This window comes from Phlebotomus papatasi, chromosome 3 (genome assembly GCF_024763615.1).
Source record: "Phlebotomus papatasi isolate M1 chromosome 3, Ppap_2.1, whole genome shotgun sequence".
NCBI classification, from domain to species: Eukaryota; Metazoa; Arthropoda; class Insecta; order Diptera; family Psychodidae; genus Phlebotomus; species Phlebotomus papatasi.
This window is the reverse complement of record NC_077224.1, coordinates 69414160-69434134: the sequence shown is the minus strand read 5'-3', so window position 1 is coordinate 69434134 and position 19975 is coordinate 69414160. Positions and strand designations below refer to the sequence as shown.

At 31.5% G+C, this 19975-nt stretch overlaps 2 protein-coding genes across 4 annotated transcripts in view; one reads left to right on the top strand and one right to left on the bottom strand.

Annotated features, from left to right (window-relative positions):
• Window positions 1-13036, top strand: part of LOC129808125 (ras-GEF domain-containing family member 1B-like) — a 35649-nt gene extending 22613 nt beyond the window's left edge. Inside the window, exons 4-5 of one of the 2 annotated variants that reach the window (XM_055857875.1) lie at window positions 2572-2918; window positions 11867-13036. In XM_055857875.1, the coding sequence (XP_055713850.1) occupies window positions 2572-2918; window positions 11867-12113 (594 nt within the window). In that variant the 3' untranslated portion in view covers window positions 12114-13036. The remainder of the gene's footprint in view (window positions 1-2571; window positions 2919-11866) is intronic. The other variant, XM_055857876.1, reaches the window with a different exon arrangement.
• Window positions 13037-13047: 11 nt separating this feature from the next.
• Window positions 13048-19364, bottom strand: LOC129808149 (twist-related protein 1). Of its 2 annotated transcripts, none has more exons than XM_055857910.1 (4): window positions 19047-19364; window positions 18833-18986; window positions 18521-18732; window positions 13048-13235 (listed from the first exon to the last, which is right to left on the bottom strand). In XM_055857910.1, exons 1-4 carry the CDS (start codon window positions 19300-19302, stop codon window positions 13117-13119), a joined length of 741 nt encoding a protein of 246 aa, XP_055713885.1. In that variant the 5' UTR covers window positions 19303-19364; the 3' UTR covers window positions 13048-13116. The 2 variants fall into 2 exon arrangements, with proteins under 2 accessions (XP_055713885.1, XP_055713886.1); XM_055857911.1 differs by having other exon boundaries at window positions 13049-13235; window positions 18818-18986; window positions 19047-19311.
• Between the last annotated feature and the right edge of the window lie 611 nt (window positions 19365-19975).

Genomic DNA, 19975 nt, shown 5'->3' with positions numbered 1-19975 from the left:
TCGAGAAGAAGAGCTTCAACGCGAACTTGACTGATATTGTGATATTGTTTGAAACAAATATGAAGGTGATCATGGTTAAGTCGGTGGTTATTATTATTAATCGTGTCAAGGCATAAAATCAAGTTTGTCTTGCCCAAAAACGGGCCACGTCAATGGCAAGCGGACTTGCCGACAGTCGGAGGTAATGTTGATTTCCCGATAGCCTGTATTATGCACTCCACTCTAAAAAAAAATATCTTGTCAAACGAACAAATGGATCTTGTTCAAATTTTGCTAAAATAATTTTGTTTACCAGTTTGACAAAACTTTTACTTACATTTTATATGGAAAAACGTCCGTTTGACAAACTTTTAACGAAATCCAGTTGACCGCCGTTTTGACAAAATTTTTCCATGTTCTGTATTGTGGAATATCTTTTTTACAAATTTTTCTTGTTCATTTGATAAAACATTTTTTTAAAAGTACCTAGATGTTAGTAGAGTTCTATTGAAACAGATGGAGAGGTTCAAGTATCTCGGGGTGTTATTCACGGGTTCAAGGCCTTGACCACACAGAAAAAAATATTTTGTAAAATTGTTCGTAAATGTTTGTGAATTTCTATTGGGAACTTACGAAATGCTCGTAAGTCGTATAACCCGTAAACAAATTCCTAAAATTTTGTTTTTTTTTAATAAAAATTTTTCTACAATGATCTCTTGACGAGCATGTTTTGTACTTTAACAAACATTCGTTCGTAAATGTTCGTTAAATTTTGTCATTTGTTCGTAAATATTCGTAAAATGTTCGCCGGACAAACAAAAATTTAGGAGCAAATGACAACATTTTACGAACATTTTATGTGGGTTTTTTTTATAACAAATGTTTTTGGAAAAGTACAAATTCTGCTCGTCAAGTGATCGTATTACGAACAATGTTTTGTAAAAAACTACAAACTTTTACTAACTTGTTTGTTGTTTTACGAACAGAAATATTTATCCAAAAATTTGATAGCTCCCGCCCGTCGAAAAAATACACAGGTAGCAACTTCAAATGGCTCACCTGAAATGTTGTAATTCTGAGATAGCATGGTATGAAATGGAGCTGCCGAAGTAAAGTTGGGCTGTTTTTTTTAAGTGTCTGCTTTTCCAAATTTTACTCTAAACATTTTTAGTTTTATAAAATTTTGTCCTAGTGGCTCTGGTACAACTTTTGGATCAGGATAATTTCATGAAAACAAAATTCGCGTCCCGTTCTTTCTCAAACGGTTTGCATATGTCTATCCCACTCTTTCGGACTCTTCTTCTTCTTTTGAACGTCATAATAAATTCAATAGTGTAGCCTATGACAGCGTAAGAGTGAAATAGACATATGTGAAACGCTTGAGAAAGAAAGGGATGTTAATTTTGGTTTCATGAAATTTTTCTGATCTAAAAAGTATGCCAGAGGCTTAAATAATTTATTTTATTTCATTTGAATTGTATTTTGAGACTTGCTGAAATAGTTTTTGATTTCTTAGGCAGAATTTTTTAATTTTAGATAAAATGATCAAAAACTGAAATTCTTTATCAAAATTTCATCACAGAGAAAAACGGGGTTGCGATTAACTTTTTTTCCTTATAACTTTAACACTTTTTAGGTGTAGAAATATATCAACATTTTTTAATGTTAATTTTACACCTTTTTAAGGGTAAAATTATCATCAAAAAGGGTAACTTTAACCCCTAATACACCTAAAAATCATAATATTTACACCGATTTCGGATCAATACTGCAGGGTAAAATAAACATTTCCGGAATGTTATTTTATCTTTTTTCGGATTTCTCTCCAGTGATAGTTTACCTAGTTTACATAGATTACAAAAGAACTGAAGTGAAAGTGGTGCTTAACCCTTTAAGGACGATTGGGTGATTTTTTGGGAAGGATTTTTGGGTCACCGGTGACCCAAAAATGAAATTTTTCCAACGATCTTCTAAAGCTATGCTTTGCTCTAAAAAGTAGGAAAAAGTGATTTTTTCTGACCCCCGATTTTTGACATTCTCGTCCTTAAAGGGTTAAACCTGCAAACGGGTATCTTTTCTATCACTGATCCATTTCCACTTAAAGTAATTTTGTTATTCTCCCAATTGCTTATCAAAGTAGTTCTGGAAAACACTTTGACAAAATTTAAGCCCGATCGAGGAACATGACATTTTGCAATGTTTACAATAAGAAAATTTATTAATAATCTTTTCTAATAAGAGAGTTGGAGTAAATTGTTTGATCATTTACCTCCTTCGTATTCGACACACTCAAATGCAGCAGAGCTATTGAGTGGATGTTCTTGAAAAAAAAAAATTTATCCATTATGCAATTTTCCATCATAATTACAAGATGTATCTCTCTCTCTTTCAATAGATTTTTCATATTTAATTGATATACAAGAGTTGTTGCAAATGGTGTTTCCTGCTGTGTGAAATTTCTCACTGTGTCTCTTTGGAAGAGGTGTATAGAGGAGAAAAAAAAATAAATCTTAAGATTTTTCTTTGATGAAGATATGAACAATATGATAAATGTTTTGCTGCTTTGTTTCTGACTCTTTTTTTTACATACAGCATGGGAAAAAGAAGCAGCGTGTCCGTTTGGTGGAATATTGGGTTGAGGCGGCACGTGAATGCTTCAATATTGGCAACTTTAACAGTTTAATGGCAATTGTGGCGGGCTTAAATATGTCACCAATTGCAAGACTGAAGAAAACTTGGGCCAAGGTTCAATCGGCCAAATTCTCAATTTTGGAACATCAAATGGATCCCAGTAGCAATTTTAGCAGCTACAGATCCACGCTCAAGGCGGCTGTTTGGCGATCATCGGGCGCCACGGATGAGAGACAGCGAATTGTGATTCCGTTCTTCAGTTTACTAGTCAAAGATCTGTACTTTCTCAATCAAGGATGCTCAAATCGGTGAGTAGTTTTTTTTTGTGTTGCCCTTTTTCTTCTTTGCTACTACTAATAATGACTCTTGACACGACTAAACAATTACGCTTGTGGAAATTCTTCAAGGTCTTCCTGTGTCAATTGAATTATCTCTTGTGAGCTTCCTCTCACTCTTCTCATAACTGAAATATCAGCCTCAAGGTTTTGCAGATAACACAAGTTCCACGCAACACTCTTAAAGATTAACACTTAATTGCTTATTGAAAAATAACTAATGTTTAATAAATAAAACAGCTTTAGGGTAAATGTCCTAATTCAAAACCATTTCCAGACGCTTTAACTTTGACAGAAGATTCAACACATTAAGTACATATTTTTTCTGAAGAGAATTAGGGGAAAGTGCCCATGCTTGATACCATTGGAAGCTTCGTAATGACTAAATTTTTCCTATGTTTCTCAATAAATATGACTTGGCAATATATTTTAAGAACTGGCCACTTTCCCATAGTTTTTAAAATGGTTTCGATGAGTCACATACATATTGTGAAACATATAAAATTTAGTCGTTACGAAGCTTTCAATGGTATCAAGCATGGGCACTTTCCCCTACATAAATTTGCTCCTTGACTCTTCTAGAATGTTACTGTTTTGTGAAAATTCTTTAGATATAATTTGAAAACTTCTTAAATACAAGAAAAATACGCGAGTGTAAAATGCTTCTATTGGAAACAAATTAATCCAAATGGAGACAAGGGAAAGTTTCTAATTGGAGACAAACATTGTAAGTGAAACCGCGACGAAAGGCTTCCAAAACCTTGTTGAGTTGCTCCTGAGTGCAGGATTTGTTCTTATTGCTGGTATTTTCTCCTTTCCCCATCTAAAACAATGAGAAAATCTCTCCAAAGAAAAAAAAAACATATTTCCGGGGTTTCCTATTAATGCATTTGCAGACACTTCAGAAAAACCCTTTATGTTCACGAAATAGGTATTTATTTCATTTGAAAACTTCACTTACCGTTAACAATAAAGATTAGCACTTAATTTAACTAAAATTAGCCAGAAATGTGACATTAAATGTTAAACAAAACGAATAAACAACAGTCAATTTATTGTGCTTTTCATTGGAAAACATGGTCAATCGATGAAAAATTCGATGGTGAAAAGGTACACTATTAAATTTTCTGAGAAATTAACAAATTAAAATTTGTGAATATGAATGCATTTTTGCTTTATTTGGAGTAAAATTAACTAAATAATGAAACTGTGGTATAGAAAATTATATTAATAATAATTTAGTACTGTATTTATCATGGAAAAAATGACGTTTCCATTTGGAGTAACGAAAAAATTCCATTTAGAGCAGGTTTTGAATTAGCTGTAATATGAAAAAATATTGCGAAAAAATAATATGTCAGGAGAATTATAAAAAGACAAATTCATTTTTTTTTTAATAAGCCTGAATTAAGGGGTTACGTGTAGTAACCCCTTAAAGTAAGTTTCTTTTTTTTTTAACCGCGGTCAAAAAAAACAAAGGTCTTCAAAAATTAGGTTTGGAGGCTGAATTTTCAAAATTTTTAATGAAAATTTCAGAAAATTATACTTTTAAATGTTTTAGTTTCATATTCTAAAGACCTTGAATTATTTTTTTAGTATGTTGAAAAAATATTTGATAAAAATATACTGTGTTTTAGTCTCTACCCACGTAACCCCTTAAGGGGTTACGTGGTTCACTATGACTAAAAATCAGCATGTATTTTCTTAAGTATATTTTTTTCAGCACAATAAAAATTATTTAATTTAAGCTTTTAAGCACATTAAAGTACAGCATTTAAACTATATTTTCTTAAATGTTCATTTAAAATATTTTAAAAATTCAGCCATTTGTTATGTGGTTTTCTGAGAACTTTTTGGAAAAAAAACTTTGCACTGATCACTCTTAATCAGGGTAGATTCATCATAAGTCCAAAGATAAAATATTTTTTGTTGGCAGATGAGTTAAACGTTAAACTCATACTTCGACGAAGGATGTTTTATTTCCTTGATCACAGCTTTTATAAGATGAAACGTGGCGTAAAATATTAGAATTTTGTATAAAATTTTTCCAAAAAATTCAAATTTCATTATTTTTTTTTTTAGAAATTCTTCGTACAAATACGAGTTTAACTTATCTTCTAACATAAAATATTTAGTTTTTTTGATTCTTTATGAATCTACCTTGAGTTATCATGACCACCGCAAAGTAAGTTTTATTAAATAATAAGGACTCCGAAAATCATGTTCCAACTGTTGAAAATAAATTTAAAAAAATCTTATGTTGAAAAAAGAGATGGCAAAGTGTCCCAGGTTTGCGGAATACTGGAACTCATGAGATAGAGCTATCTGTGAATTACCTTTTTGTACGTTTTTTGGGTGTATACCGGTTTATTAACGATTAAATACATTTGCAAATCGAAAAAGAATTTTGAACTAGAAAATTGGCTAAGGAGTAACATATTTACGTACAAATAAAACGGGATAATTGAGAATAATAAATCAATGACGATTACTTGACAAATTAGAAAGAATTAAGAAGAAAATTCTAGATCTTTCCAAAAAATCAAAATTTAATAAAATCGATTAAAAAATGAGCCCTCCAAATTGGTTTACCTTTGATCTTCAATGATTCAAAATAGCGAATTTTCCGGTCATAGGTATGTTTGGACTAAATATTCGCCTGGACTACCTCTAAAACATATCTGAAAATCATTGAAAAAGTTTGGGCCAATTTTGAGAACAGCCGAAAAAACATTGTTTTTGAGGGGTTGGAAGGAGTGGGAGTAAAAAGAAATGCAACATCTGGAGATATTGTTTTTTTATTGGGGGTCATCGAAGACCAGAAGTTGATATCTTTTACCGTTTAAGCTCCAGGACGGTCACGAGTTGAAAAAATAGATGATCATATAACTGTGCACTCTTTGAGTTCGAGCAGTAAAATATTTGAGGCACTTCGTGAATTAACCCAATTATAAAAATAAAATAAATTTAAAAATTAACCAATTATACGAGAATTTAAGATAAAACGCTCGAGAGCTACAAAATGGCGTGACCGCCATCTTGATTTGACGATGTTGTCCACTATTTTGAATAACTGTCAAAAATTAAGACTCATTCGATTGGGCTTAAATTTTAGTATGTTACAACTGATCTCAAGGTCTTTTTAGAACATATATGTAATCCTACATAGATCAATTAACTGCTTAGATACAGGGAACTGCAACTTGAAAACTTTGACACCATCAAAACTATGGGGAATTTCCTTTATTAACACCATTGCAAAAAAGACAGAGTTATCATTATCTGGTGAGATGTAAGAAAACAAATAGTAAAGGAAATTATAAAATAAATCCTTAACTATTTTAGTGTTTATTGAGACTTTTCACTTAAGCCCCTGACACTCAAAATTAAATAATAAAAATCGTGGAAATATGACTAATTCAAAATTTTAAACCTTAAGCTTTTGTATATAGACAATCGCTTGATCAAGACTGAAATATAGATATGCTCTGAAGAGGTTTTAACACCTCATAATAAACTAAAATGTCAGTAAAATAGGATGAGTTTTGGTTTCTGACAGTTCTTCAAAATGGCGGATAGAAACGTCAAATGAAGATGATTACGCCATCTTGTAGATCTCGAGCATATTAATCTTGGATGTGAAGACCTTCGTTGTCGTTTATTATTGAAAATTGTTAATTTTATATAAATTTATTTAACCAAAATACAAACCTTTTTTCATGATTTTTTTGTCATAGTGAAATTTTATAAAATAATAATAATATAGTAAGGTGGGGTAACTGGATCGTTTTCCGAAGAGTGCTACTTAAACGCTTGTTTTTGGACTAAAGAAATTCTTTTTTTACTTCTTCTAAATCCATAGAATTATTCATTGTTTCATTCAGAAACATAATATAAAAGAAATTATCAAAAATATTAAAGAAAATTTATAAAATAATGATAATAGTGAAATAAGTCAGCATGCACTAACTGGATCGCCTCTTCGCTAATTCACTTTTAATTAAACCTTTGGATTTAAAATACTTTTTTCCTTCACTTTACTTTACTTTTCGTTTTACTTTATGAACATAAAGTCGCTAATTCGTTATTTAATTTTAATTAAAATCAATCATTTAGTTCTGTCTTTAAAAAAAGGAAATGTCTATCATTAATCTTGACAATTTTATTAACTTGACAATAGCTTCTGACTTGATACTTTTATCCCAAAGTCATTGTATCCGGTATTCATTTACAAAAAAAAAATCAAATCATAATTTGGTTGACAAATATAACAATTTATTTTCATTCTGCGTAAAAAATGTGTTACACAATCGCCAAGAAAATAATTCAGTCAATCCATCCACGCACACGAAATAATAAACAACAATCAACTGAATTGGGGAAGCTCAAAAAGTCTTTAGCATATTCATGGAATAAATTTGAATCGAAGACAAAACTGTTCCCATCCCATAAAAATCAGCAAATAATCCATATCAAAGTGCCTCTCCTGAACCCCCATGTTCCACAAATTGTGAGAATTTCGGTGGTACAGAACAAAGTATTGTTTTAATTGACTATGAAATGTGTTATGCTTCAACAATTTTTCTGAAGTGGAAGCAAAATGTCTCACTAGAGATAAATTCTTGCTGAATTGTAAGCATTGCAAGCATTTTGCTTTTGTAACCCTTCATTGACTTTTGAGTTGTCATAACAGCTTTTCACTGCTCAAAAAACAAAAGGGAAAGGTTTATTTTTTTGCTATTAATTTTGATAGTGATTTTGACTCACAGTCAATAGCAGCATAAAAGCTTTGCTGAGTGATTCTTTTGATTTTTGAGTGCAATTTATATTATTTATTCATTTCCCATTTAATGAGTTTAGGCTGCGACAATCGCCGTCTTACAATGAACGACTTTTTAAGGAAAGCGGAAATAATATTCAGAAGTCGTAAAACCATAATTTTATATATTATATTATTAATATTTTAATTTTTGGTTTAAGTTTTTTCTTTCATTTATATGAATTGATGCATAGGGTAAGTGTGCCAAATTTCGTCATAGTTGCATGAAAGCGCCAAAGTCTCAAGTTTGAAATGTAATATTTTCAATACAAATTGATTTTTTTTTGTTACTTTTTTATAAGGAGTGTTGCTTGGAACCTTGTAGACAGTTTATTATCTTTATTTTCTATAAAATCATTCTTTATACATTTTAAAATGAATAAAAATGTAGATATAACATTGGTGGTCTATTCCGGCTACCTTAATTCTCATAGTTTCTTGCTCTTCCGGGATTCCTTTAATGCCTTTTTCAGATCATATATTTTTTGTTATTTTTTGCATTGTATAATCTCTAGTCTAGAGTATGCAAAAACTAAAAATTCATAGAAATTTGAGGAACAAAAGTGTGGCCGGAATTAAAAGCTTTCCGGAATTTGGTACACTTACCCTATGTAAAAATATATAAAGTTTGAATGCTTGTGCACTTTTTAGTTTTAGCGAGGGTAATAAATAAACAAATAAAGAGTTATAAGTCAAAATTAATTCGGACGCAAAGTAAGAAAAGATTTAATTAAATTGAAGCAAAAAATGCACAAGATAATCAAATCCAATATTCGGTTCATAAATCAGACCATCACGGGTTTATTGCGGGTATTATGGGGCCAATAGACCAGTTCAAGCTTATCAGGGATTTCAAGGCTTCTTCTCGAATTCAAAGTTTCTGCAATCAATTTAAATATAAAGGGTATTGTAGAATTCACACTTTTCACCATAAAAATCGTCAGAATGAATCATTCAAGATCATTGTTGTATAGTTGATGAGAAGTTACCAGAGAACTCCAAAAAAATATAATTGAAATGGAAAATGAAAAAATGCAAAAGGAACTTTCGAAATATGGGAAAAAATAGTTTTGAAGGAAAATATAAGGAACTAGAAACTATCGTTGAGTCATCTTATACGGGCTTCGGACATAAGGCTACGGGTTAACTTTCCTAATTTATTATTAGTCAAGGAAGTTTTTTTTTTGAAAAATTTCGGCTCATACGAGTAGATTATAAAGGACAAATGATCCATTAGATTTTAAAAATCCAATAAAATTGGTTAACTAACCGTTGGGCCTGGGGACAACGCAACACATTAAAATGACAAGACAGCACAAACAGTCTAAAATCGGTCGAAGTATCAGAGGCCTTTATCACAGGAGGCGACTTACAAGTCGCTTATTGTCAGTCTTATAATATAAATAAATAAAGCTGATCATAAGCCTAGATCAGCTTATTGTAGGTAAGGTTCTTAACGTGAGCAAACTCGGATTGCATGTAAATTCGATTTGGAACTCAAGATGAGAGATATTATTATATTTATACAATATTTTGAAATGAAATTTCTGAAAAATTGCAAACATTTCATTTAAATCAAAATATTTAGGACGTAAATGAACTGACAGAAATATAATAGTGGAATATAGGCCAGAATCTCCTCTATAATTTTGCCCCAAAACTTGATCTTATCGATTGCTCGGTAGCCGAGATAATTCAATTTATTTGTTTTGGAACACGTTTTAAGACCACAGCGGGCATTTCGTTCATGTAACGAACTACGACAATATCAAAGAAAGATTGAATTTTGTAAGAATTTCCATTGTGGGAATAAGCCAACGTTAATTGCAATCATTAAAATGGAAATCCGGAAGTTGTCGTGAAGTGACAATCACTCAGGGAAACACATCAACTATCTTCAGAGCTTTCGGCTCGATCTCCAAGCCTTCATCAGTGGTCGAGTCTTGCAATTTTTCTCTGAGACTCGTTCAGGGTTTTGGTCAGGATTACAACAGGGCATGAGAGGGAACGGGGGCACTAGTCTTACACTGTCTTTTACACTATTACAAAAATTGTAAAAGACAGTGTAAGAATAGTGCCCCCGTTCCCTTTCATGCCCTGTTGTAATCCTGACCAAAACCCTGAACGAGTCTCACAGAAAAATATAATATTTCACAAATATTTTTTATTCACCTTTTAAATGGATGTATGTCCTTCGATTTTCACTACGGACTTAATAGTATTTCATAAATTATGCCGAAAAATCAAACAAAACACTTTGATATTTTCCTAGCAACTTCCAAAAGAAATAGAGAAAATTACAACTACTCTGAAAAAAATAGTTTGCACAAATTTGCATTTGGATGTAAGAATTGATTGATTTTGGAGATCAGTTGCAAATTAATTGAAAAATTTGCAATTGGGTGTAAATATTTTCATTTGGGTGTATTTTTGCAAATTATTGCCCTCCTTATGCAATTTTTTGCAAATTTTTGCCTCCAACTGAACGCTATAGCTGCGCCATCTACACTGAGATATCATAAAACAAATTTAGTGTTCTTGTCTGCCGTATAGATAGACACAAAATTGACGTACCCGAAATATTAATGAAGAAGCCAATTGCACTTAACAGTTTTAATTTCACTACGACTATACACATTTTTTACAAAAAATTTTTCACTCTTGCTACTATTATCTAATTTCTCGGAAAATTTTGCCAGTTTTAACCTAATCCAAGACTAATTATGTAAGAATTTTAGCCGTCGGATTATTGTTAAATGAACCATCCGACATGTCAAAAACTTTTTGACATGTCGATGTCATGGTGTTTGACATGTTGATGAATAAATTTATCTATCTATCTATCTATATCTTTTGAACTGGGGATGCAACCTCGCGAACAAATCTTTGAACATTTCACTATTAAGGTCTTTTGGATACAAAATATTTATCACACAACACTCCAGAGACTTGAGCAAGCCCTCTGAACCACAAAATTTAATTTTCTAAATAAATAATTTGAGCAATTTTCCTGCAAAACACTCAAAACACTACTCAAATTTCATTTAATTTCTGTCGGCACTGTCTTTTTCTAAATCTCAACACAACAACACAAATCTCTACCGGAAGAGCTTTTCCTCCCAATTTCCACTATTAATAGTTATTGAGAAACATGCGAAAACTATCATCACTTTGCAAAATAATTCTTCTAGTGAATTAATAATTTGTCTGCCATTTGACAATTCTGAGTGACACAGCGACACTGACACTGGAAGCAGCTGGAAAGTGTTAATCTTTCCACAAATTGACCTCCTTTTGCAAAAAAGTTGGTTGGAAAATGGGTTACTATTTTTTTTGTTATTTAGGGTAAGTGTGCCAAATTCCAGCCGGCTTGCAATTCCGGCCACTATTTGTGTTCCTCGAATTTCGATGAATTTTAGTTTTTGCGTACTCCAGAGATCATACAATGCAAAAACATAACAAAAATGTCGTTTCGACACACGAGATAATGTGAAAAGGCACTGGAAAAATCCTGGGAAGGCAAGGAACTTTAAGAATGAAGGTGGCCGAAATAGGCCACCAAGGCAGTGTCTACATTTTTATTTATTTTAAAATGGAATAAGAATGATTTGAGTGCAAATGAAGATGATAAACTGCGTATAAACTCCCAAGCAACACTCCTTAAAAAGACGGAATAAAAATATTAATGTGTATTAAAAATATTACATTTCAAACCTTAGACTTTGGCGCTTGCACGCAAGTATGCCGAAATTTGGCACAGTTACCCTATATGGAGTGACGACCAACTTTTGACATCCTTTTGCAAACTATTTTTCTTAGAGTACCATGTGAAGGTTATGAATATCACGCATGCAATACATTTTTTAATTTAAAACAATAATAAATTAAAAAAAAAAGATTAATAAAATTAATTAAATTAATAAAGTAATAAAATAATAATAAAGTTTAATAATCTTTTTATCGAAAATTGAAATATATAATTGGTTTATTATCAATTTTTTAAGGAGGTGTCTCACATTCCACACTGCTTTGTCCAACTTTCCAACCTGTCTCGCTTTAGACAAATTACCCTATTAAGCAAAGTTAATAATTTCCATTGCAGCCTTCCGAATGGTCAGATCAACTTTGAGAAATTTTGGCAGCTGGCAAAACAAGTGACCGAATTTATTGCGTGGAAGCAGGTACGATGTCCATTTGAGAGACATGCAAATATCATCAAATTCCTCCAGATGAGTCCTATTCTCACCGAAAACACCTTGTCGATGGTGTCATTTGAGTTGGAACAGCCGGAAAATAATCACGACAAGGAGAGGTACAAGACTCTCAAAAGTGAGCACAATAATCACTAAATTGGGCAGCTGCAGAGGTAAGAAGAAAAAAAAATGCGATCTGAAGGAGGAAAAGCTCTCTCTCAAAATAAAAAAAAATGAAAAACTTATGTCTTTTACACTGCAATTATTTTTTAAAAATAAACAAAAGGGAGAAAACTCAATCTTTTTTGTATTGTAAAAAAGATGGACAAGAGAATGAATATTTAATTTCATTTTTGAAACATTGCAAAACAAAATAAAAAATAAAAAAAAACTATACTTGATACTTACAGTTGGTATATTTTCTAATGTAATTTTTGATATGACGATGAAGAGGAAGAAAACCAATTTAATATATTTAAATTTTTACATTTTAAGATGCATATTATGAAGAAAAAAGAAAAGAATTTGTACAAAATGTTTATGTGACGTAAGAATCGCGCACGATTTTTTTTTTTTTGTTTTTAGTTCCACAAATCTCAATGATTTTGCTTTTTCCTTTTGTAAATGGGTCAGAGAATGATAGGCTAGATGGAAAAACGTAAAATACTTAAATAGAATCTTTGTTTTTTTTTGTTTTCTTCGTTTTGAATGGCACTAAAGTAAATTAAAAAAAAGAATATATTTAAAAAAAAAAGAAAATAGGATACATATCAATTGTATTTTCTCATCATTCCGCAAAGAATATTTCATTCCTTTTTTCTTAACTTCGGACGTTGGAAAAGGAAGAATATTTGATGATTAAAAAAACTGCCTAAAAAAATAGCAAATGAATCTGTCTCGAAAAAAAAGAAATAAATGATACAAAAGTAACAGTATTACAAGAAGGAGTAAATGTATGATTTAGAGGACAAAAGAAACTGGCTTAAATGGAGATGTAGAAAAGTAGTAACTATATGAAATGTAATTAATTGAGCAGAAGGACAAGAGGATGGAAAATAAAGCATTTAAATGATAAATCAGCTTCGGATTTTTCCTTTTTTTTTCTTTATTATTAACTAAAATCACGACAGAAAAAATTGCAGCTCAAGTCTTCTTCAAATTATGCTCCTCCGCAATTACTGGAATCTGCCCCAAGGGCCAAGGATGTCAGGAGTGTCCGTCGTCCAGGATAAACACCCAAATTTTCCCAATTTATCCACGAAAGACGCGCAGTTAGATCTGCAATTGAAAGCAAAATTGAAGAGTTTAAGTCTTTCGAAGTACAATCCGCAAATTGATGGTATATTTCTCAGACTAATTGCTATGGGAGTGTTTATGGTATTAAATATGATTTTTATGGATACATTAAACACTTTATTGAGGCTACTGCGTGGTGCAATTTTGCCGACTCCAAATGGTTTTACTGTCGTTGAATTTATGCCCATAAATTTATCTGTATTTTATTGCAGTCTTGCAATAAAGGAAGTGAGCATTAACTACAAGATTAAACTGAAAAGCTCAACACATTTGCAATTAAATCTCTTGTGTTGATCTAAGAGCGAAATTACTTTTCCCATGATTTGTTAGAATCATGATAAAGGCATAATTATTATCCTTTCGATCAGATTATTAAAATTTTCTTTACTTCCCAACTTGATTAAAAATTAAAGACGATATTTTTCAAAAGAATTTTTAATCTCAAATAGTTATACGAAAAAGATTTTTATGAAATTTTATTTTTATTGGTTTTTTCCGTGTCTTCCCTTTTCATGCAAATATCGCCTGATACAATGCTGAATGGAATACAAGCGACCATGCAGCATATGCATCTTTCATGTTTCATCGTTGTTGTTAGTGATTCAAATTGTTTCGGTTTGTCCTTTCTAGGGTGTATTATTTTTCAAAAGGTTTTCTTTAAAAAAATTGTAAATGGTAAATTTTGAGTTGTTGAGTAATTTAGCTCCACAAACCAATTGAGAAGCTAAATTGCATCATGGTAAGGATCAGTGGCGTAGGAACGAAATTTGCACACGGAGGGGCAATTTTTTTTTACTTTTCAAATTTTTGAAAATATACTCATCCTTAATGGCCTCTACACACTAGAGATATTTATGTCCATATTAAAATTTTTTTCCTACACAATCTTAGGGAATTTGCTCCAATATGAACATAAATTTCTCTAGTGTGTAGAGGCCATAAGGGGGAGTGTAAATTAGAAGATCAAAAGTGGTATATATTTTTTTATTGTTTAAATCGATAGATAAACTATCTTAGAATATACCATAAATATTTCAGAAGCTTATTCGAAGTAACAAATCCGAAAGCAAATGAGCACCGATCGGAATAACATGCGCTTGTGCGCACATCCAAAAATTTGAGGCGTGTTTTCTCCACTTATCATTCTTTAAATTTTGTCGAAATTTCCGGAAAGATTAAGAAAAAACTTATAGACCAAATGAAATGAATAAAGGCTTATTCTCTTCAGCATTAAATTCACTTCTAGTTGAACTAAAAGAATTGATGAAAATTTATTCTTCATTTTTTTTAGAGCATGTGAAAATCAAAATATTGTCCCAAAAACGTATCTTTTTTTCAAAAACCTTGAAAAAAAGTTCCGATTTAACGATTTACTTCGGGTTTTCTTAGTTTAATAATGAAATAGTTACACTAATGGAAATTGTTTTTTTCTCTCAGTTAAAAATTAAGAACTACAGATTTTCCTGAAATAAGGGAGTAGTGCGACAAGACACTCAAGAAAAATTCAAGAATCTTGAGCGTTTCGTTCTCCTCCAAAGAAAAATCCGAAAAACAGCTAAAATCTAAAGTTTTGGCCTTCTAATTGACACTCCCCCCTAATTCACAATGCATTAGGGGGAGTCTAAATTAGGACTTAGAAAATTAACAGTTTTCTTTTTCTGGTTTTACGCGATTTTTCATACGAGATGGACACGATCAAGTCTTTATTTTTTTCGAAAAAAAAAATATTACAAAATGGCTGCCTAAAGTACTGCACTACAGAGCGTTTTGTCGCAGCACTCTCTAATTAATGTGAACTGTGTATGTGATAATTCTTATATGAAGAAAAATAAAAATAATTTTCGATTTTCATAAGTTTATGTCATATTTAAACCAAGAAAAACTAGAAAAAAATCTTGAAATCACGTCCTTCAAAATTTTTGATATTTGCCCAAGTGCATGCAAATTTACTCGACAGTCTTTAGCTTTCTTCTCTGTATTTTAGAAAATACAATCATTTTTATTGGACATAAGTTTTCAAAAATCGTTTTTAATAAAAACAACGAAACCAAGAGGCTTCATAAATGTTTAAGGGTTGATCCTGGTTTCAAATTGCAAAAATGTGTTTTTCTTGATTTTTTATTGTACTAGGGGAAAGTACTCTCCCTTCGAACGTTCATGCCTTCGAATAATGCGAATTTTCTTTTAGTTTTCTTAAGAGACTTACACATTTCTATCAAATATTAGTTAACTTATCATCAATTATTGATAATTCCGTGATAATTTAGTGTAATTCTCTTACGAAAAACAAAATAAATTCACATTATTCGAAGGCATGAACGTTCGTAGGGAGAGTACTTTCCCCTACTCAAAGTTAAAATCTATTGATGAATCTTACATAGAGTTTTGATTTACATTTAAAAAAATATATATCAAACTTTTTTAAAAATAAATAGATGCAGAAATTATGATATTTGATTGTTGCGATGATGAAGAAAAATACTTGAAAGATCGAGTTGGTCCGAAAAAATTAAATTTAAAAATTTAATAAATTAAAAATTTTTACTAGATATGAACTAAAATAATAAATAAAAATTACCATTTGTATAACTTTTTAATTAATTATATAGTTTTAATTAAAAGATTTTGAAAGAAAATCGATCAGCCAAGAAACTGTTTCTTAAGGTATCTACACTGGCAGTAATTTATGTCAAAAATTGTTTTATTTGAAGAAATTGACGGTATTTCCTCCAGGAAGAAATGTACAAAAAATCTGTTAAGAGAACAGCTTTCGACGAAAATTGCTCTTTATGAACTCTATCTAAACATTTCTTTCCTTAAAAAATGCGTTTTTGAAGGAAAGTGCCTGCAGTGCTGTAGATAGAAACGTAAACATTCTGTTAAAAATGCGATTTTTGACGAAAATTGCTCCCAATAATGTGTAGAGGTCTTTACATTTAAAAGAAGTTTTTAACCACAAAGGCAAATTTGAAAGAGTTTTGTTTTAGATATATTTTACAAAGGCGCTCTCGAATTCATAAACTTATAATTTTTATTGATATATTGCTTTGAAACTTGAAAAATAGTATATTTTTAAAGATCAATACATGAATACCAAATAACTAGTACGTTTTTCTTAATTTGTCACAAAAATGTGGAAATCTTTTACCGAATTTTGATTTTGCAAAAGAACAATGGACAATTTTAGCAAATCTTGAAACAGAGATAGGCTTTCTCAGGGGGGCAGAGGCTGCTTAGGGGGGAGGGGAGCACTTCTAGCCAATCCAATCTAAAAGAGGCTGAAAATTCAATAAAAGTGGTCCTACGATTTTAAATACAGAATTTTGAGAAAAATGTCATTACAGTTGTAACCAAGCTCACTAAATAATTCGAATTATCAGAGGATTTAGGTATCTTCCAGAATTTTATTTTAACATGAAACAAATTCGAATTAGACAAAAAAAGTGTAAAAATGATTTAAAAAAATTAAAAGTTAAACCAAATTCTGATATAACTCATAAGCGGTCTTCAGATTAAAGGTTTAACTCAGTTTCTGAAGATCCTAAAATCCCAAATTGTAACCAATTTTATTGCTTTTTTCAAATATAATACTTAACTTGTCTTTAATAATCCAATTCTAAGTTTTTTTTTCAAAAAAATCTTGATTGATAAGAATTTAGAACAGTTAAGCCGTACGGCTAAGTCTTAGGTCTGAAGCCCATAATAGGGATAATCTTATCTAATGGTCTGCCATATGCTATCTTTCTAAGATAAATTTTTATAGAATTTTATACAGAAATCCAAAATCATATGAAAATAATCTAATTCAATTTTTTTCTTTATTTTCTTGCCTTTTTTAATATTTTTTCCTTTATATTCCTATGAGACTAACTAAATCAAGAATTTTTTTTAAGCTGAACATGATAAAATATCAATTTTTGTCATTTCATGCAAGTGAAGATCTTATTTTATGATGGAGAGTTTTGAAAATATATTTAATAATTACACTATGCAACAAATTGACAACTTTTTTTTTTGGCACACGGAACTCACATGGTACGTTTGGTAGAGTCGAGTCTCCTGATCAAGTATCTGTTCTTGGTTTTGTTTCTATACGTCACAATTTTCTTTAATTAATTTTTTTTTGTTTTTGCTGTTTTGTCTCAAATTACCAATTATTCCTCCGATTCTGATGTACAGAACTTAATAAGCGGACATCCGTTGGAAAGGTAAGTAGTTGTGCTTCAACTTGAAAATTATTTGATATTTTTTCAAAAAATCCTTGGGGGCGGGAAAACAAAATCAAACTAAAATTTCTCAAAAATGACTTAAGAAAGCAACTTTTGAAAAATCATATAAACTAAACTAAACTAAATATTAATGCACTCTCTTCAGCACACAATAGACTTCACTTAGGATTACATTTTTGCCATAGAAGACATCCTGCTCCGATACCTCTAAATGCCTTATTTTTTGGAATATTGTCTCAAAGTCAAAACATGAAAAAGTGTCCCAAATCCCCCCGGTCTCTCCTAGTTTTAAAAAATAACACGTTTTTTTGCTTTATTGCCAGTGTCCATACTCTTAGTTTTATTTTCCTTATTTCATTTACGACAAGCTGTATCTTATTCTTAATGTTTTATTGTGTATTTTAATAATAAATGAACAATTTTATATATTGGATACATTTTTTTTTAGATTTCAGCTAGGAAGATTCGATTTTAAAAGACAAAATCAAGAAGTTGATTATCGGAAACTTTGTTTTTCGTTTTCGAATGAGTTTTGATATATTGTAGCTGATCTCGATACCTTACCAATCTTACCAATGTTATGCCGAATTGCCTGATCTTTCGATATGTGATATAAAATCGAATATTATGTGCTTTTTACGTTTATTCGAATCATTGTATGAGAAAACGAAATTTTAAGACATCATCTTCTGGTATCCGGTCCATATATCCTTTTCCAAAAACCTATACATAACTCGATATATCTTATCGTTTTCTCTTGAAAAGTGTTTATAGGATATGGTGAAGGAATTATTGCTTGTTTTTGTGCATATGAAATTCATAATTTTTGAGTCAAGTGGGGAAAATCGAGTTTTACCTCACCCTGAAAATATTCAATTTACGAAAATTTTAATTTTAGCCTTTTAGGAACACGTAGGAAAAATTTTATTTTTAGATCACCGATGACCCAATCGTTCTTAAAGGGTTAAAGGTTCATAAAGAATTGAAGATTTTCAACACTTTATAAAACTTGTGCTATCCAGATCACATTCCACTCACCACTGGTATTCCAATGAGCTCTTTCTGCCTTAATCTCCCCCCTGAGACACTTTTCCACGTAGGTCAGAGGATCATAGTCTGCCTCTAGAACTTCCCTTAGGAGGGCAATGTAGGCAATAGCCAATCGCAAAGTGTCAATCTTGCTGAGGCGCTTCTCGTATGGAAAAGTTGGTACATGAATTCTCAGTTCATCGAAAGCACTGTTGATGCTGCTGCAGAAGCCAAAGAAAGGACAAGAATGCATTTAGAAAATTCCTCAGGGATTTTGGAAGAAAAAAAAAAGAAGGATTGGGATACCCGTTCGGAGCGGACCTCAGCATCCTCTTTCGCTCTCGAATCGATGTTTGCTGTCGCTGAATCTTGTAGGGAGGTGATCCATAGGGTGAACAGCCACTCTGGACACTACTACCACCTCCCTGAAGATCCCCATGGCTCGATGAAGTTGATGGTTCAACCAACTGGCAATCTGAAGGAAAAGCTCCAGAATAAAATCCAAATATTCTTTGGAAATGCGAAAATTCTCCACCTGGATGATGAACTCCGCCACCAAATTGTGAAGGATGGTGCACATTTCCTGGATGTTTGATTCCACTGCCATTTCCTGAATTTGATCCCAGTCTCAGACTACTTGAAATGCCGGAAGCTTGGGCAGCAGATCCGCCAAAGACGCAAGAAGGGAGGTCAGACATGAGATCATCGTCGAAAGCATGAAAGTTCAAGGAGCAACTCAGCGGTGGAGACGACGAAGAATCAGGAATTTGATTCCTGACCAGTTTATCCATATCTAGGGCTCACTTTTAAATATTTTTGCACAATTTTAATAATCACAGCACACAACACTTCTTCGCGGATTTCGATTGAAAATGAAACTGGCGAGAATGACGAGGGCTCATCCATTTTATATCCTTCCATAGAAACGGATGCTGGAAAAGGACATTGGAAACACCCTCGGATAGCTATTGGTTAGATTTAGCAGCAAGGATGAGGAAACCACGCCTTTTCCATAGGAAATTGTAATTGCGAGGGTGAGAAAATCAATGTTCAACACAGGAAATTCCTTCATTTCGTTTTTAAGTTTATTAAAGAATTTAAGACAATTTAATATTCCTCACAAATTCTACATAAAAACTTCTCATAAATTGCTTGAGACAAATTTTGATGCAAATATCTTAAAAGATTTAAAAAATTAGAATATTTATTTCTAAATGAAAATTGTGCGAAAATATTTTTAATCACAAACCTAAAAGGGTATCAATTTTTTTTTAATTTTTATTTAACCCTTAGTGTGAGTTAAGTTATAACGACAATAATTTTTCTCATAGGGTAAATGTCCTAATTCAAAACCATTTCCAGACGCTTTAACTTTGACAGAAGATTCAACACAATAAATTCATATTTTTTCTAAAGTGAATTACATAAATTTGCTCCTTGGCTCTTCTAGAATGTTACTGTTTT